Here is a 22,198-nt window from a genome sequence, read left to right as displayed (position 1 = left end):
TACAATACTCCATTCAAACAGGACTGCAATACTCCATTCCAACAGGACTACAATACTCCATTCCAACAGGACTACAATACTCCATTCCAAAGTGAGTACAATACTCCATTTCTACAGGACTACAATACTCCATTCCAACAGGAATACAATATTCCATTCCAACAGGACGACAAAACTGCATTCCAACAGGACTACAATACTCCATTCCAACAGGACTACAATACTCCATTTCTACAGGACGACAATACTCCATTCCAACAGGACTACAAGACTCCATTCCAACAGGACTACAATACTCCATTCCAACAGGACTACAATACTCCATTCCAAATGGACTACAATACTCCATTCCAACAGGACTACAATACTCCATTCCAACAGGACTACAATACTCCATTCCAAATGGACCACAATAATCCATTCCAAAAGGACTACAATACTCCATTTCTACAGGACTACAATACTCCATTCCAAATGGACTACAATACTCCATTCCAACAGGACTACAATACTCCATTCCAACAGGACCACAATACTCCATTCCAACAGGACCACAATACTCCATTCCAAAAGGACTACAATACTCCATTCCAAAAGGACTACAATACTCCATTTCTACAGGACTACAATACTCCATTCCAAAAGGACTACAATACTCCATTTCTACAGGACTACAATACTCCATTCCAACAGGAATACAATATTCCATTCCAACAGGACTACAAAACTGCATTCCAACAGGACTACAATACTCCATTCCAACAGGACTACAATACTCCATTTCTACAGGACTACAATACTCCATTCCAACAGGAATACAATACTCCATTTCTACAGGACTACAATACTCCATTCCAAATGGAATATCATACTCCATTCCAACAGGACTACAGTACTCCATTCCAACAGGACTACAATACTCCATTCCAACAGGACTACAATACTCCATTCCAACAGGACCACAATACTCCATTCCAAAAGGACTACAATACTCCATTCCAAAAGGACTACAATACTCCATTCCAAAAGGACAACAATAGTCCATTCCAACAGGACTACAATACTCCATTCCAACAGGACCACAATACTCCATTCCAAAAGGACTACAATACTCCATTCCAAAAGGACTACAATACTCCATTCCAAATGGACTACAATACTCCATTCCAACAGGACGACAATACTCCATTCCAACAGGACTACAATACTCCATTCCAACAGGACCACAATACTCCATTCCAAAAGGACTACAATACTCCATTCCAAAAGGACTGCAATACTCCATTTCGACAGGACTACAATACTCCATTCCAACAGGACCACAATACTCCATTTCTGCAGGACTACAATACTCCATTCCAAATGGACTACAATACTCCATTCCAACAGGACTACAATACTTCATTGCAACAGGACTACAATACTCCATTCCAACAGGACCACAATACTCCATTCCAAATGGACTACAATACTCCATTCCAACAGGACGACAATACTCCATTTCTACAGGACGACAATACTCCATTCCAACAGGACTACAAGACACCATTCCAACAGGACAACAATACTCCATTCCAACAGGACTACAATACTCCATTCCAAATGGACTACAATACTCCATTCCAACAGGACTACAATACTCCATTCCAACAGGACTACAATACTCCATTCCAAATGGACCACAATAATCCATTCCAAATGGACTACAATACTCCATTCCAAATGGACCACAATAATCCATTCCAAAAGGACTACAATACTCCATTTCTACAGGACTACAATACTCAATTCCAAAAGGACTACAATACTCCATTTCTACAGGACTACAATACTCCATTCCAAAAGGAATACAATATTCCATTCCAACAGGACTACAAAACTGCATTCCAACAGGACTACAATACTCCATTCCAACAGGACTACAATACTCCATTTCTACAGGACTACAATACTCCATTCCAACAGGAATACAATACTCCATTTCTACAGGACTACAATACTCCATTCCAAATGGAATATCATACTCCATTCCAACAGGACTACAATACTCCATTCCAACAGGACTACAATACTCCATTCCAACAGGACCACAATACTCCATTCCAACAGGACTACAATACTCCATTCCAACAGGACTACAATACTCCATTCCAACAGGACTACAATACTCCATTCCAACAGGACAACAATAGTCCATTCCAACAGGACGACAATACTCCATTCCAACAGGACTACAATAGTCCATTCCAACAGGACTACAATACTCCATTCCAACAGGAATACAATACTCCATTCCAACAGGACAACAATAGTCCATTCCAACAGGACGACAATACTCCATTCCAACAGGACTATAATACTCCATTCCAACAGGACTACAATACTCCATTCCAAAAGGACTACAATAGTCCAATCCAACAGGACGACAATACTCGATTCCAACAGGACGACAATACTCCATTCCAAAAGGACTACAATACTCCATTCCAACAGGAATACAATACTCCATTCCAACAGGACTACAATACTCCATTCCAAAGGGACGACAATACTCCATTTCTACAGGACTACAATACTCCATTCCAACAGGACTACAATACTCCATTCCAAAAGGACTACAATACTCCATTTCCACAGGACTACAATACTCCATTCCAACAGGACTACAATACTCCATTGCAAAAGGACGACAATACTCCATTCCAAAGGGACTACAATACTCCATTTCGACAGGACTACAATACTCCATTCCAAATGGACCACAATACTCCATTCCAAGGGGACAACAATACTCCATTTCTACAGGACTACAATACTCCATTCCAACAGGACTACAATACTCCATTCCAACAGGACTACAATACTCCATTCCAAAAGGACTACAATACTCCATTTCTACAGGACTACAATACTCCATTCCAAAAGGACTACAATACTCCATTCCAACAGGACTACAATACTCCATTCCAACAGGACCACAATACTCCATTCCAACAGGACCACAATACTTCATTCCAAAAGGACCACAATACTCCATTCAAACAGGACTGCAATACTCCATTCCAACAGGACTACAATACTCCATTCCAACAGGACCACAATACTCCATTCCAAAGGGACTACAATACTCCATTTCTACAGGACTACAATACTCCATTCCAACAGGACTACAATACTCCATTCCAACAGGACTACAATACTCCATTCCAAAGGGAGTAAAAAACTCCATTTCAACAGGACTACAATACTCCATTCCAACAGGAATACAATATTCCATTCCAACAGGACTACAAAACTGCATTCCAACAGGACTACAATACCCCATTCCAACAGGACTACAATACTCCATTTCTACAGGACGACAATACTCCATTCCAACAGGACTACAAGACTCCATTCCAACAGGACTACAATACTCCATTCCAACAGGACTACAATACTCCATTCCAAATGGACTACAATACTCCATTCCAACAGGACTACAATACTCCATTCCAACAGGACTACAATACTCCATTCCAAATGGACCACAATAATCCATTCCAAAAGGACTACAATACTCCATTTCTACAGGACTACAATACTCCATTCCAAATGGACTACAATGCTCCATTCCAACAGGACTACAATACTCCATTCCAACAGGACCACAATACTCCATTCCAAAAGGACTACAATACTCCATTCCAAAAGGACTACAATACTCCATGTCTACAGGACTACAATACTCCATTCCAAAAGGACTACAATACTCCATTTCTACAGGACTACAATACTCCATTCCAACAGGAATACAATATTCCATTCCAACAGGACTACAAAACTGCATTCCAACAGGACTACAATACTCCATTCCAACAGGACTACAATACTCCATTTCTACAGGACTACAATACTCCATTCCAACAGGAATACAATACTCCATTTCTACAGGACTACAATACTCCATTCCAAATGGAATATCATACTCCATTCCAACAGGACTACAGTACTCCATTCCAACAGGACTACAATACTCCATTCCAACAGGACTACAATACTCCATTCCAACAGGACCACAATACTCCATTCCAAAAGGACTACAATACTCCATTCCAAAAGGACTACAATACTCCATTCCAAATGGACTACAATACTCCATTCCAACAGGACGACAATACTCCATTCCAACAGGAGTACAATACTCCATTCCAACAGGACCACAATACTCCATTCCAAAAGGACTACAATACTCCATTCCAAAAGGACTACAATACTCCATTTCGACAGGACTACAATACTCCATTCCAACAGGACCACAATACTCCATTTCTGCAGGACTACAATACTCCATTCCAAATGGACTACAATACTCCATTCCAACAGGACTACAATACTCCATTCCAAAAGGACTACAATACTCCATTTCTACAGGACTACAATACTCCATTCCAACAGGACTACAATACTCCATTCCAACAGGACCACAATACTCCATTCCAAAAGGACTACAATACTCCATTCCAAAAGGACTACAATACTCCATTCCAACAGGACGACAATACTCCATTCCAACAGGACTACAATACTCCATTCCAACAGGACCACAATACTCCATTCCAAAAGGACTACAATACTCCATTCCAAAAGGACTACAATACTCCATTTCGACAGGACTACAATACTCCATTCCAACAGGACCACAATACTCCATTTCTGCAGGACTACAATACTCCATTCCAAATGGACTACAATACTCCATTCCAACAGGACTACAATACTCCATTCCAAAAGGACTACAATACTCCATTTCTACAGGACTACAATACTCCATTCCAAATGGACTACAATACTCCATTCCAACAGGACTACAATACTTCATTGCAACAGGACTACAATACTCCATTCCAACAGGACCACAATACTCCATTCCAAATGGACTACAATACTCCATTCCAACAGGACTACAATACTCCATTCCAACAGGACTACAATACTCCATTTCTACAGGACGACAATACTCCATTCCAACAGGACTACAAGACTCCATTCCAACAGGACTACAATACTCCATTCCAACAGGACTACAATACTCCATTCCAAATGGACTACAATACTCCATTCCAACAGGACTACAATACTCCATTCCAACAGGACTACAATACTCCATTCCAAATGGACCACAATAATCCATTCCAAAAGGACTACAATACTCCATTTCTACAGGACTACAATACTCCATTCCAAATGGACTACAATACTCCATTCCAAATGGACCACAATAATCCATTCCAAAAGGACTACAATACTCCATTCCAACAGGACTACAATACTCCATTCCAACAGGACCACAATACTCCATTCCAAAAGGACTACAATACTCCATTTCTACAGGACTACAATACTCCATTCCAAAAGGACTACAATACTCCATTTCTACAGGACTACAATACTCCATTCCAACAGGAATACAATATTCCATTCCAACAGGACTACAAAACTGCATTCCAACAGGACTACAATACTCCATTCCAACAGGACTACAATACTCCATTTCTACAGGACTACAATACTCCATTCCAACAGGAATACAATACTCCATTTCTACAGGACTACAATACTCCATTCCAAATGGAATATCATACTCCATTCCAACAGGACTACAATACTCCATTCCAACAGGACTACAATACTCCATTCCAACAGGACTACAATACTCCATTCCAACAGGACCACAATACTCCATTGCAACAGGACTACAATACTCCATTCCAACAGGACTACAATACTCCATTCCAACAGGACTACAATACTCCATTCCAACAGGACAACAATAGTCCATTCCAACAGGACGACAATACTCCATTCCAACAGGACTACAATAGTCCATTCCAACAGGACTACAATACTCCATTCCAACAGGAATACAATACTCCATTCCAACAGGACAACAATAGTCCATTCCAACAGGACGACAATACTCCATTCCAACAGGACTATAATACTTCATTCCAACAGGTCTACAATACTCCATTCCAAAAGGACTACAATAGTCCATTCCAACAGGACGACAATACTCGATTCCAACAGGACGACAATACTCCATTCCAACAGGAATACAATACTCCATTCCAACAGGACTACAATACTCCATTCCAAAAGGACTACAATAGTCCATTCCAACAGGAATACAATACTCCATTCCAACAGGACTACAATACTCCATTCCAACAGGAATACAATACTCCATTCCAACAGGACTACAATACTCCATTCCAAAAGGACTACAATAGTCCATTCCAACAGGACGACAATACTCGATTCCAACAGGACTACAATACTCCATTCCAACAGGACTACAATACTCCATTCCAAAAGGACTACAATAGTCCATTCCAACAGGACGACAATACTCGATTCCAACAGGACTACAATACTCCATTCCAAAAGGACTACAATACTCCATTCCAAAGGGACTACAATACTCCATTCCAACAGGAATACAATACTCCATTCCAACAGGACTACAATACTCCATTCCAACAGGACTACAATACTCCATTCCAAAAGGACAACAATAGTCCATTCCAACAGGACGACAATACTCGATTCCAACAGGACTACAATACTCAATTTCTACAGGACTACAATACTCCATTCCAAAAGGACTACAATACTTCATTGCAACAGGACTACAATAGTCCATTCCAACGGGACTACGGGACTCCATTCCAACGGGACTACAGTCCTCCATTCCAACAGGACTACAATACTCCATTCCAAAGGGACTACAATACTCCATTTCTACAGGACTACAATACTCCATTCCAACAGGAATACAATATTCCATTCCAACAGGACTACAAAACTGCATTCCAACAGGACTACAATACTCCATTCCAACAGGACTACAATACTCCATTTCTACAGGACTAAAATACTCCATTCCAAAGGGACTACAATACTCCATTCCAACAGGACTACAATACTCCATTCCAAAAGGACTACAAAACTCCATTCCAACAGGACTACAATACTCCATTCCAACAGGACTACAATACTCCATTCCAACAGGACTACAATACTCCATTCCAAAAGGACTACAATACTCCATTCCAACAGGACTACAATACTCCATTCCAAAAGGACTACAATACTCCATTCCAAAAGGACTACAATACTCCATTTCTACAGGACTACAATACTCCATTCCAACAGGACTACAATACTCCATTTCTACAGGACTACAATATTCCATTCCAAAGGGACTACAATACTCCATTCCAACAGGACTACAATACTCCATTCCAAAAGGACTACAATACTCCATTCCAACAGGACTACAATACTCCATTCCAAAAGGACTACAATACTCCATTTCTACAGGACTACAATACTCCATTCCAAAGGGACTACAATACTCCATTTCTACAGGACTACAATACTCCATTCCAACAGGACTACAATACTCCATTCCAAAGGGACGACAATACTCCATTTCTACAGGACTACAATACTCTATTCCAACAGGACTACAATACTCCATTCCAAAAGGACTACAATACTCCATTTCCACAGGACTACAATACTCCATTCCAACAGGACTACAATACTCCATTCCAACAGGACGACAATACTCCATTCCAAAGGGACTACAATACTCCATTTCGACAGGACTACAATACTCCATTCCAAATGGACCACAATACTCCATTCCAAGGGAACAACAATACTCCATTTCTACAGGACTACAATACTCCATTCCAACAGGACTACAATACTCCATTCCAACAGGACTACAATACTCCATTCCAAAAGGACTACAATACTCCATTCCAACAGGACTACAATACTCATTCCAAAAGGACTACAATACTCCATTTCTACAGGACCACAATACTCCATTCCAACAGGACTACAATACTCCATTCCAAATGGACTACAATACTCCATTCCAAAAGGACTACAATACTCCATTTCTACAGGACTACAATACTCCATTCCAAAAGGACGACAATACTCCATTCCAACAGGACTACAATACTCCATTCCAAAAGGACTACAATACTCCATTTCTACAGGACTACAATATTCCATTCCAAATGGACTACAATACTCCATTCCAACAGGACCAAAATACTCCATTCCAACAGGACCACAATACTCCATTCCAACAGGACTACAATACTCCATTCCAACAGGACCACAATACTCCATTCCAACAGGACCACAATACTTCATTCCAAAAGGACTACAATACTCCATTCAAACAGGACTGCAATACTCCATTCCAACAGGATTACAATACTCCATTCCAACAGGACCACAATACTCCATTCCAAAGGGACTACAATACTCCATTTCTACAGGACTACAATACTCCATTCCAACAGGACTACAATACTCCATTCCAACAGGACTACAATACTCCATTCCAAAGGGAGTACAATACTCCATTTCTACAGGACTACAATACTCCATTCCAACAGGAATACAATATTCCATTCCAACAGGACTACAAAACTGCATTCCAACAGGACTACAATACTCCATTCCAACAGGACTACAATACTCCATTCCAACAGGACTACAATACTCCATTCCAACAGGACTACAATACTCCATTCCAACAGGACTACAATACTCCATTCCAAAAGGACTACAATACTCCATTCCAACAGGACTACAATACTCCATTCCAAAAGGACTACAATACTCCATTCCAAAAGGACTACAATACTCCATTTCTACAGGACTACAATACTCCATTCCAACAGGACTACAATACTCCATTTCTACAGGACTACAATATTCCATTCCAAAGGGACTACAATACTCCATTCCAACAGGACTACAATACTCCATTCCAAAAGGACTACAATACTCCATTCCAACAGGACTACAATAATCCATTCCAAAAGGACTACAATACTCCATTTCTACAGGACTACAATACTCCATTCCAAAGGGACTACAATACTCCATTTCTACAGGACTACAATACTCCATTCCAACAGGACTACAATACTCCATTCCAAAGGGACGACAATACTCCATTTCTACAGGACTACAATACTCTATTCCAACAGGACTACAATACTCCATTCCAAAAGGACTACAATACTCCATTTCCACAGGACTACAATACTCCATTCCAACAGGACTACAATACTCCATTCCAACAGGACGACAATACTCCATTCCAAAGGGACTACAATACTCCATTTCGAAAGGACTACAATACTCCATTCCAAATGGACCACAATACTCCATTCCAAGGGAACAACAATACTCCATTTCTACAGGACTACAATACTCCATTCCAACAGGACTACAATACTCCATTCCAACAGGACTACAATACTCCATTCCAAAAGGACTACAATACTCCATTCCAACAGGACTACAATACTCATTCCAAAAGGACTACAATACTCCATTTCTACAGGACCACAATACTCCATTCCAACAGGACTACAATACTCCATTCCAAATGGACTACAATACTCCATTCCAAAAGGACTACAATACTCCATTTCTGCAGGACTACAATACTCCATTCCAAAAGGACGACAATACTCCATTCCAACAGGACTACAATACTCCATTCCAAAAGGACTACAATACTCCATTTCTACAGGACTACAATATTCCATTCCAAATGGACTACAATACTCCATTCCAACAGGACCAAAATACTCCATTCCAACAGGACCACAATACTCCATTCCAACAGGACTACAATACTCCATTCCAACAGGACCACAATACTCCATTCCAACAGGACCACAATACTTCATTCCAAAAGGACTACAATACTCCATTCAAACAGGACTGCAATACTCCATTCCAACAGGATTACAATACTCCATTCCAACAGGACCACAATACTCCATTCCAAAGGGACTACAATACTCCATTTCTACAGGACTACAATACTCCATTCCAACAGGACTACAATACTCCATTCCAACAGGACTACAATACTCCATTCCAAAGGGAGTACAATACTCCATTTCTACAGGACTACAATACTCCATTCCAACAGGAATACAATATTCCATTCCAACAGGACTACAAAACTGCATTCCAACAGGACTACAATACTCCATTCCAACAGGACTACAATACTCCATTTCTACAGGACGACAATACTACATTCCAACAGGACTACAAGACTCCATTCCAACAGGACTACAATACTCCATTCCAACAGGACTACAATACTCCATTCCAAATGGACTACAATACTCCATTCCAACAGGACTACAATACTCCATTCCAACAGGACTACAATACTCCATTCCAAATGGACCACAATAATCCATTCCAAAAGGACTACAATACTCCATTCCAACAGGACCACAATACTCCATTCCAAAAGGACTACAATACTCCATTCCAAAAGGACTACAATACTCCATTTCTACAGGACTACAATACTCCATTCCAAAAGGACTACAATACTCCATTTCTACAGGACTACAATACTCCATTCCAACAGGAATACAATATTCCATTCCAACAGGACTACAAAACTGCATTCCAACAGGACTACAATACTCCATTCCAACAGGACTACAATACTCCATTTCTACAGGACTACAATACTCCATTCCAACAGGAATACAATACTCCATTTCTACAGGACTACAATACTCCATTCCAAATGGAATATCATACTCCATTCCAACAGGACTACAGTACTCCATTCCAACAGGACTACAATACTCCATTCCAACAGGACTACAATACTCCATTCCAACAGGACCACAATACTCCATTCCAAAAGGACTACAATACTCCATTCCAAAAGGACTACAATACTCCATTTCTACAGGACTACAATACTCCATTCCAACAGGACCACAATACTCCATTCCAAAAGGACTACAATACTCCATTCCAAAAGGACTACAATACTCCATTCCAAATGGACTACAATACTCCATTCCAACAGGACGACAATACTCCATTCCAACAGGACTACAATACTCCATTCCAACAGGACCACAATACTCCATTCCAAAAGGACTACAATACTCCATTCCAAAAGGACTACAATACTCCATTTCGACAGGACTACAATACTCCATTCCAACAGGACCACAATACTCCATTTCTGCAGGACTACAATACTCCATTCCAAATGGACTACAATACTCCATTCCAAATGGACTACAATACTCCATTCCAACAGGACTACAATACTCCATTCCAAAAGGACTACAATACTCCATTTCTACAGGACTACAATACTCCATTCCAAATGGACTACAATACTCCATTCCAACAGGACTACAATACTTCATTGCAACAGGACTACAATACTCCATTCCAACAGGACCACAATACTCCATTCCAAATGGACTACAATACTCCATTCCAACAGGACTACAATACTCCATTCCAACAGGACTACAATACTCCATTTCTACCGGACGACAATACTCCATTCCAACAGGACTACAAGACTCCATTCCAACAGGACTACAATACTCCATTCCAACAGGACTACAATACTCCATTCCAAATGGACTACAATACTCCATTCCAACAGGACTACAATACTCCATTCCAACAGGACTACAATACTCCATTCCAAATGGACCACAATAATCCATTCCAAAAGGACTACAATACTCCATTTCTACAGGACTACAATACTCCATTCCAAATGGACGACAATACTCCATTCCAACAGGACTACAATACTCCATTCCAACAGGACTACAATACTCCATTCCAAATGGACCACAATAATCCATTCCAAAAGGACTACAATACTCCATTCCAACAGGACCACAATACTCCATTCCAAAAGGACTACAATACTCCATTCCAAAAGGACTACAATACTCCATTTCTACAGGACTACAATACTCCATTCCAAAAGGACTACAATACTCCATTTCTACAGGACTACAATACTCCATTCCAACAGGAATACAATATTCCATTCCAACAGGACTACAAAACTGCATTCCAACAGGACTACAATACTCCATTCCAACAGGACTACAATACTCCATTTCTACAGGACTACAATACTCCATTCCAACAGGAATACAATACTCCATTTCTACAGGACTACAATACTCCATTCCAAATGGAATATCATACTCCATTCCAACAGGACTACAGTACTCCATTCCAACAGGACTACAATACTCCATTCCAACAGGACTACAATACTCCATTCCAACAGGACCACAATACTCCATTCCAAAAGGACTACAATACTCCATTCCAAAAGGACTACAATACTCCATTTCTACAGGACTACAATACTCCATTCCAACAGGACCACAATACTCCATTCCAAAAGGACTACAATACTCCATTCCAAAAGGACTACAATACTCCATTCCAAATGGACTACAATACTCCATTCCAACAGGACGACAATACTCCATTCCAACAGGACTACAATACTCCATTCCAACAGGACCACAATACTCCATTCCAAAAGGACTACAATACTCCATTCCAAAAGGACTACAATACTCCATTTCGACAGGACTACAATACTCCATTCCAACAGGACCACAATACTCCATTTCTGCAGGACTACAATACTCCATTCCAAATGGACTACAATACTCCATTCCAAATGGACTACAATACTCCATTCCAACAGGACTACAATACTCCATTCCAAAAGGACTACAATACTCCATTTCTACAGGACTACAATACTCCATTCCAAATGGACTACAATACTCCATTCCAACAGGACTACAATACTTCATTGCAACAGGACTACAATACTCCATTCCAACAGGACCACAATACTCCATTCCAAATGGACTACAATACTCCATTCCAACAGGACTACAATACTCCATTCCAACAGGACTACAATACTCCATTTCTACCGGACGACAATACTCCATTCCAACAGGACTACAAGACTCCATTCCAACAGGACTACAATACTCCATTCCAACAGGACTACAATACTCCATTCCAAATGGACTACAATACTCCATTCCAACAGGACTACAATACTCCATTCCAACAGGACTACAATACTCCATTCCAAATGGACCACAATAATCCATTCCAAAAGGACTACAATACTCCATTTCTACAGGACTACAATACTCCATTCCAAATGGACGACAATACTCCATTCCAACAGGACTACAATACTCCATTCCAACAGGACTACAATACTCCATTCCAAATGGACCACAATAATCCATTCCAAAAGGACTACAATACTCCATTCCAACAGGACTACAATACTCCATTCCAACAGGACCACAATACTCCATTCCAAAAGGACTACAATACTCCATTCCAAAAGGACTACAATACTCCATTTCTACAGGACTACAATACTCCATTCCAAAAGGACTACAATACTCCATTTCTACAGGACTACAATACTCCATTCCAACAGGAATACAATATTCCATTCCAACAGGACTACAAAACTGCATTCCAACAGGACTACAATACTCCATTCCAACAGGACTACAATACTCCATTTCTACAGGACTACAATACTCCATTCCAACAGGAATACAATACTCCATTTCTACAGGACTACAATACTCCATTCCAAATGGAATATCATACTCCATTCCAACAGGACTACAGTACTCCATTCCAACAGGACTACAATACTCCATTCCAACAGGACTACAATACTCCATTCCAACAGGACCACAATACTCCATTCCAAAAGGACTACAATACTCCATTCCAAAAGGACTACAATACTCCATTTCTACAGGACTACAATACTCCATTCCAACAGGACTACAATACTCCATTCCAACAGGACCACAATACTCCATTCCAAAAGGACTACAATACTCCATTCCAAAAGGACTACAATACTCCATTTCTACAGGACTACAATACTCCATTCCAACAGGACTACAATACTCCATTCCAACAGGACGACAATACTCCATTCCAACAGGACTACAATACTCCATTCCAACAGGACCACAATACTCCATTCCAAAAGGACTACAATACTCCATTCCAAAAGGACTACAATACTCCATTTCGACAGGACTACAATACTCCATTCCAACAGGACCACAATACTCCTTTTCTGCAGGACTACAATACTCCATTCCAAATGGACTACAATACTCCATTCCAACAGGACTACAATACTCCATTCCAAAAGGACTACAATACTCCATTTCTACAGGACTACAATACTCCATTCCAAATGGACTACAATACTCCATTCCAACAGGACTACAATACTTCATTGCAACAGGACTACAATACTCCATTCCAACAGGACCACAATACTCCATTCCAAATGGACTACAATACTCCATTCCAACAGAACTGCAATACTCCATTCCAAAAGGACTACAATACACCATTTCTACAGGACTACAATACTCCATTCCAAAAGGACTACAATACACCATTTCTGCAGGACTACAATACTCCATTCCAAATGGACTACAATACTCCATTCCAGCAGGACTACAATACTCCATTCCAACAGGACTACAATGCTCCATTCCAACAGGACCACAATACTCCATTCCAACAGGACTACAATACTCCATTCCAACAGGACCACAATACTCCATTCCAACAGGACCACAATACTACATTCCAAAAGGACTACAATACTCCATTCAAACAGGACTGCAATACTCCATTCCAACAGGACTACAATACTCCATTCCAACAGGACTACAATACTCCATTCCAAAGGGACTACAATACTCCATTCCAACAGGACTACAATACTCCATTCCAAAAGGACTACAATACTCCATTCCAACAGGACTACAATACTCCATTCCAAAAGGACTACAATACTCCATTTCTGCAGGACCACAATACTCCATTCCAACAGGACTACAATACTCCATTTCTACAGGACTACAATACTCCATTCCAACAGGACTACAATACTCCATTCCAAAAGGACTACAATACTCCATTTCTACAGGACTACAATACTCCATTCCAAAAGGACTACAATACTCCATTCCAACAGGACTACAATACTCCATTCCAACAGGACCACAATACTCCATTCCAACAGGACTACAATACTCCATTCCAACAGGACCACAATACTCCATTCCAACAGGACCACAATACTTCATTCCAAAAGGACTACAATACTCCATTCAAACAGGACTGCAATACTCCATTCCAACAGGACTACAATACTCCATTCCAACAGGACCACAATACTCCATTCCAAAGGGACTACAATACTCCATTTCTACAGGACTACAATACTCCATTCCAACAGGACTACAATACTCCATTCCAACAGGACTACAATACTCCATTCCAAAGGGAGTACAATACTCCATTTCTACAGGACTACAATACTCCATTCCAACAGGAATACAATATTCCATTCCAACAGGACTACAAAACTGCATTCCAAAAGGACTACAATACTCCATTTCTACAGGACGACAATACTCCATTCCAACAGGACTACAATACTCCATTTCAACAGGACTACAATACTCCATTTCTACAGGACGACAATACTCCATTCCAACAGGACTACAAGACTCCATTCCAACAGGACTACAATACTCCATTCCAACAGGACTACAATACTCCATTCCAAATGGACTACAATACTCCATTCCAACAGGACTACAATACTCCATTCCAACAGGACCACAATACTCCATTCCAAAAGGACTACAATACTCCATTCCAAAAGGACTACAATACTCCATTTCTACAGGACTACAATACTCCATTCCAAAAGGACTACAATACTCCATTTCTACAGGACTACAATACTCCATTCCAACAGGAATACAATATTCCATTCCAACAGGACTACAAAACTGCATTCCAACAGGACTACAATACTCCATTCCAACAGGACTACAATACTCCATTTCTACAGGACTACAATACTCCATTCCAACAGGAATACAATACTCCATTTCTACAGGACTACAATACTCCATTCCAAATGGAATATCATACTCCATTCCAACAGGACTACAGTACTCCATTCCAACAGGACTACAATACTCCATTCCAACAGGACTACAATACTCCATTCCAACAGGACCACAATACTCCATTCCAAAAGGACTACAATACTCCATTCCAAAAGGACTACAATACTCCATTTCTACAGGACTACAATACTCCATTCCAACAGGACTACAATACTCCATTCCAACAGGACCACAATACTCCATTCCAAAAGGACTACAATACTCCATTCCAAAAGGACTACAATACTCCATTCCAAATGGACTACAATACTCCATTCCAACAGGACTACAATACTCCATTCCAACAGGACCACAATACTCCATTCCAAAAGGACTACAATACTCCATTTCGACAGGACTACAATACTCCATTCCAACAGGACCACAATACTCCATTTCTGCAGGACTACAATACTCCATTCCAAATGGACTACAATACTCCATTCCAACAGGACTACAATACTCCATTCCAAAAGGACTACAATACTCCATTTCTACAGGACTACAATACTCCATTCCAAATGGACTACAATACTCCATTCCAACAGGACTACAATACTTCATTGCAACAGGACTACAATACTCCATTCCAACAGGACCACAATACTCCATTCCAAATGGACTACAATACTCCATTCGAACAGAACTGCAATACTCCATTCCAAAAGGACTACAATACGCCATTTCTACAGGACGGAAAGTCCTCATCAGAGAACTCCTCTTTGCTGACGATGCTGCTTTAACATCTCACACTGAAGAATGCCTGCAGAGTCTCATCGACAGGTTTGCGTCTGCCTGCAATGAATTTTGGCCTAACCATCAGCCTCAAGAAAACGAACATCATTGGGCAGGATGTCAGAAATGCTCCATCCATCAATATTGGCGACCACGCTCTGGAAGTGGTTCAAGAGTTCACCTACCTAGGCTCAACTATCACCAGTAACCTGTCTCTAGATGCAGAAATCAACAAGCGCATGGGTAAGGCTTCCACTGCTATGTTCAGACTGGCCAAGAGAGTGTGGGAAAATGGCGCACTGACACGGAACACAAAAGTCCGAGTGTATCAGGCCTGTGTCCTCAGTACCTTGCTCTACGGCAGCGAGGCCTGGACAACGTATGCCAGCCAAGAGCGACGTCTCAATTCATTCCATCTTCGCTGCCTTCGGAGAATACTTGGCATCAGGTGGCAGGACCGTATCTCCAACACAGAAGTACTCGAGGTGGCCAACACCCCCAGCTTATACACACTACTGAGTCAGCGGCGCTTGAGATGGCTTGGCCATGTGAGCCGCATGGAAGATGGCAGGATCCCCAAAGACACATTGTACAGCGAGCTCGCCACTGGTATCAGACCCACCGGCCGTCCATGTCTCCGTTATAAAGACGTCTGCAAACGCGACATGAAATCGTGTGACATTGATCACAAGTCGTGGGAGTCAGTTGCCAGCATTCGCCAGAGCTGGCGGGCAGCCATAAAGACAGGGCTAAATTGTGGCGAGTCGAAGAGACTTAGTAGTTGGCAGGAAAAAAGACAGAGGCGCAAGGGGAGAGCCAACTGTGCAACAGCCCCAACAAACAAATTTCTCTGCAGCATCTGTGGAAGAGCCTGTCACTCCAGAATTGGCCTTTATAGCCACTCCAGGCGCTGCTTCACAAACCACTGACCACCTCCAGGCGCGTATCCATTGTCTCTCGAGATAAGGAGGCCCAAAAGAAAGAACAGGACTACAATATTCCATTCCAAATGGACTACAATACTCCATTCCAAATGGACTACAATACTCCATTCCAACAGGACTACAATACTCCATTGCAACAGGACCACAATACTCCATTCCAACAGGACTACAATACTCCATTCCAACAGGACCACAATACTACATTCCAAAAGGACTACAATACTCCATTCAAACAGGACTGCAATACTCCATTCCAACAGGACTACAAGACTCCATTCCAACAGGACCACAATACTCCATTGCAACAGGACTACAATACTCCATTTCTACAGGACTACAATACTCCATTCCAACAGGACTACAAGACTCCATTCCAACAGGACTACAATACTCCATTCCAAAAGGACTACAATACTCCATTCCAAATGGACTACAATACTCCATTCCAACAGGACTACAAGACTCCATTCCAACAGGACAACAATATTCCATTCCAAAAGGACTACAATACTCCATTCCAAATGGACTACAATACTCCATTCCAACAGGACTACAATACTCCATTCCAACAGGACTACAATACTCCGTTGCAACAGGACTACAATTCTCCATTCCAAATGGACTACAATAATCCATTCCAACAGGACTACAATACTCCGTTGCAACAGGACTACAATATTCCATTCCAAATGGACTACAATAATCCATTCCAACAGGACTACAATACTCCGTTGCAACAGGACTACAATATTCCATTCCAAATGGACTACAATACTCCATTCCAACAGGACTACAATATTCCATTCCAAAAGGACTACAATACTCCATTCCAAATGGACTACAATACTCCATTCCAACAGGACTACAATACTCCGTTGCAACAGGACTACAATACTCCATTCCAAAAGGACTACAATACTCCATTCCAACAGGACTACAATATTCCATTCCAAAAGGACTACAATACTCCATTCCTTTTGGACTACAATACTCCGTTGCAACAGGACTACAATACTCCATTCCAAATGGACTACAATACTCCATTCCAACAGGACTACAATACTCCGTTGTAACAGGACTACAATACTCCATTCCAACAGGACTACAATACTCCGTTGCAACAGGACTACAATATTCCATTCCAAAAGGACTACAATACTCCATTCCAAATGGACTACAATACTCCATTCCAACAGGACCACAATACTCCATTCCAACAGGACTACAATACTCCATTCCAACAGGACTACAATACTCCATTCCAAAAGGACTACAATACTCCATTCCAAATGGACTACAATACTCCATTCCAAAAGGACTACAATACTCCATTCCAAAAGGACTACAATGCTCCATTTCTACAGGACTACAATACTCCATTCCAAATGGACTACAATACTCCATTCCAACAGGACTACAATACTCCATTCCAAAAGGACTACAATGCTCCATTTCTACAGGACTACAATACTCCATTCCAAATGGACTACAATACTCCATTCCAACAGGGCCACAATACTCCATTTCTGCAGGACTACAATACTCCATTCCAAATGGACTACAATACTCCATTCCAACAGGACTACAATACTCCATTCCAACAGGACTACAATACTCCATTCCAACAGGACCACAATACTCCATTCCAAATGGTCTACAATACTCCATTCCAACAGGACTACAATACTCCATTCCAACAGGACTACAATACTCCATTCCAAAAGGACTACAATACTCCATTTCTACAGGACTACAATACTCCATTCCAACAGGACTACAATACTCCATTCCAAATGGACTACAATACTCCATTCCAACAGGACTACAATACTCCGTTGCAACAGGACTACAATACTCCATTCCAAATGGACTACAATAATCCATTCCAACAGGACTACAATACTCCGTTGCAACAGGACTACAATATTCCATTCCAAATGGACTACAATACTCCATTCCAACAGGACTACAATATTCCATTCCAAAAGGACTACAATACTCCATTCCAAATGGACTACAATACTCCATTCCAGCAGGACTACAATACTCCGTTGCAACAGGACTACAATACTCCATTCCAAATGGACTACAATACTCCATTCCAACAGGACTACAATATTCCATTCCAAAAGGACTACAATACTCCATTCCAAATGGACTACAATAATCCGTTGCAACAGGACTACAATACTCCATTCCAAATGGACTACAATACTCCATTCCAATAGGACTACAATACTCCGTTGCAACAGGACTACAATACTCCATTCCAACAGTACTGCGTCCTCCATTCCTACAGGACTACAATACTCAATTCCAACAGGACTACAATACTCCCTTCCAACAGGACTACAATACTCCCTTCCAACTGGACTACAATACTCCATTCCAACAGGACTACAATACTCCATTCCAACAGTACTGCGTCCTCCATTCCTACAGGACTACAATACTCCATTCCAACAGTACTACAATACTCCCTTCCAACAGGACTACAATACTCCATTCCAACAGTACTGCGTCCTCCATTCCAACAGGACTACAATACTCCATTGCAACAGGACCACAATACTCCATTCCAACAGGACTACAATACTCCATTCCAACAGGACCACAATACTACATTCCAAAAGGACTACAATACTCCATTCAAACAGGACTGCAATACTCCATTCCAACAGGACTACAAGACTCCATTCCAACAGGACCACAATACTCCATTGCAACAGGACTACAATACTCCATTTCTACAGGACTACAATACTCCATTCCAACAGGACTACAAGACTCCATTCCAACAGGACTACAATACTCCATTCCAAAAGGACTACAATACTCCATTCCAAATGGACTACAATACTCCATTCCAACAGGACTACAAGACTCCATTCCAACAGGACAACAATATTCCATTCCAAAAGGACTACAATACTCCATTCCAAATGGACTACAATACTCCATTCCAACAGGACTACAATACTCCATTCCAACAGGACTACAATACTCCGTTGCAACAGGACTACAATTCTCCATTCCAAATGGACTACAATAATCCATTCCAACAGGACTACAATACTCCGTTGCAACAGGACTACAATATTCCATTCCAAATGGACTACAATAATCCATTCCAACAGGACTACAATACTCCGTTGCAACAGGACTACAATATTCCATTCCAAATGGACTACAATACTCCATTCCAACAGGACTACAATATTCCATTCCAAAAGGACTACAATACTCCATTCCAAATGGACTACAATACTCCATTCCAACAGGACTACAATACTCCGTTGCAACAGGACTACAATACTCCATTCCAAAAGGACTACAATACTCCATTCCAACAGGACTACAATATTCCATTCCAAAAGGACTACAATACTCCATTCCTTTTGGACTACAATACTCCGTTGCAACAGGACTACAATACTCCATTCCAAATGGACTACAATACTCCATTCCAACAGGACTACAATACTCCGTTGTAACAGGACTACAATACTCCATTCCAACAGGACTACAATACTCCGTTGCAACAGGACTACAATATTCCATTCCAAAAGGACTACAATACTCCATTCCAAATGGACTACAATACTCCATTCCAACAGGACCACAATACTCCATTCCAACAGGACTACAATACTCCATTCCAACAGGACTACAATACTCCATTCCAAAAGGACTACAATACTCCATTCCAAATGGACTACAATACTCCATTCCAAAAGGACTACAATACTCCATTCCAAAAGGACTACAATGCTCCATTTCTACAGGACTACAATACTCCATTCCAAATGGACTACAATACTCCATTCCAACAGGACTACAATACTCCATTCCAAAAGGACTACAATGCTCCATTTCTACAGGACTACAATACTCCATTCCAAATGGACTACAATACTCCATTCCAACAGGGCCACAATACTCCATTTCTGCAGGACTACAATACTCCATTCCAAATGGACTACAATACTCCATTCCAACAGGACTACAATACTCCATTCCAACAGGACTACAATACTCCATTCCAACAGGACCACAATACTCCATTCCAAATGGTCTACAATACTCCATTCCAACAGGACTACAATACTCCATTCCAACAGGACTACAATACTCCATTCCAAAAGGACTACAATACTCCATTTCTACAGGACTACAATACTCCATTCCAACAGGACTACAATACTCCATTCCAAATGGACTACAATACTCCATTCCAACAGGACTACAATACTCCGTTGCAACAGGACTACAATACTCCATTCCAAATGGACTACAATAATCCATTCCAACAGGACTACAATACTCCGTTGCAACAGGACTACAATATTCCATTCCAAATGGACTACAATACTCCATTCCAACAGGACTACAATATTCCATTCCAAAAGGACTACAATACTCCATTCCAAATGGACTACAATACTCCATTCCAGCAGGACTACAATACTCCGTTGCAACAGGACTACAATACTCCATTCCAAATGGACTACAATACTCCATTCCAACAGGACTACAATATTCCATTCCAAAAGGACTACA

General features: G+C 40.8%; 2 protein-coding genes and 2 pseudogenes across 3 annotated transcripts in view; 3 read left to right on the top strand and 1 right to left on the bottom strand.

Annotated features, from left to right (window-relative positions):
* The window catches only part of LOC137376944 (CD82 antigen-like), a 199,176-nt gene that overhangs the window by 92,076 nt on the left and 84,902 nt on the right, over positions 1-22,198 (bottom strand). The gene's annotated exons all lie outside the window — the stretch shown is intronic.
* LOC137377229 (dynein heavy chain-like) lies at positions 2,457-4,928 on the top strand (the record flags this gene model as incomplete). Its single annotated transcript, XM_068046776.1, has 2 exons — positions 2,457-3,215; positions 3,702-4,928. Coding segments are annotated over 2 exons (1,986 nt in total), but the record flags the coding sequence as incomplete, so codon positions are not given.
* Positions 6,081-7,136, top strand: LOC137377257 (uncharacterized; annotated as a pseudogene).
* On the top strand, positions 8,294-21,242 carry LOC137377228 (dynein heavy chain-like; annotated as a pseudogene).

This window comes from Heterodontus francisci, chromosome 14 (assembly GCF_036365525.1).
Source record: "Heterodontus francisci isolate sHetFra1 chromosome 14, sHetFra1.hap1, whole genome shotgun sequence".
Taxonomy (NCBI): domain Eukaryota; kingdom Metazoa; phylum Chordata; class Chondrichthyes; order Heterodontiformes; family Heterodontidae; genus Heterodontus; species Heterodontus francisci.
Note: the sequence above shows the minus strand (reverse complement) of the source record. Positions and strands in the feature narration are given on the sequence as shown.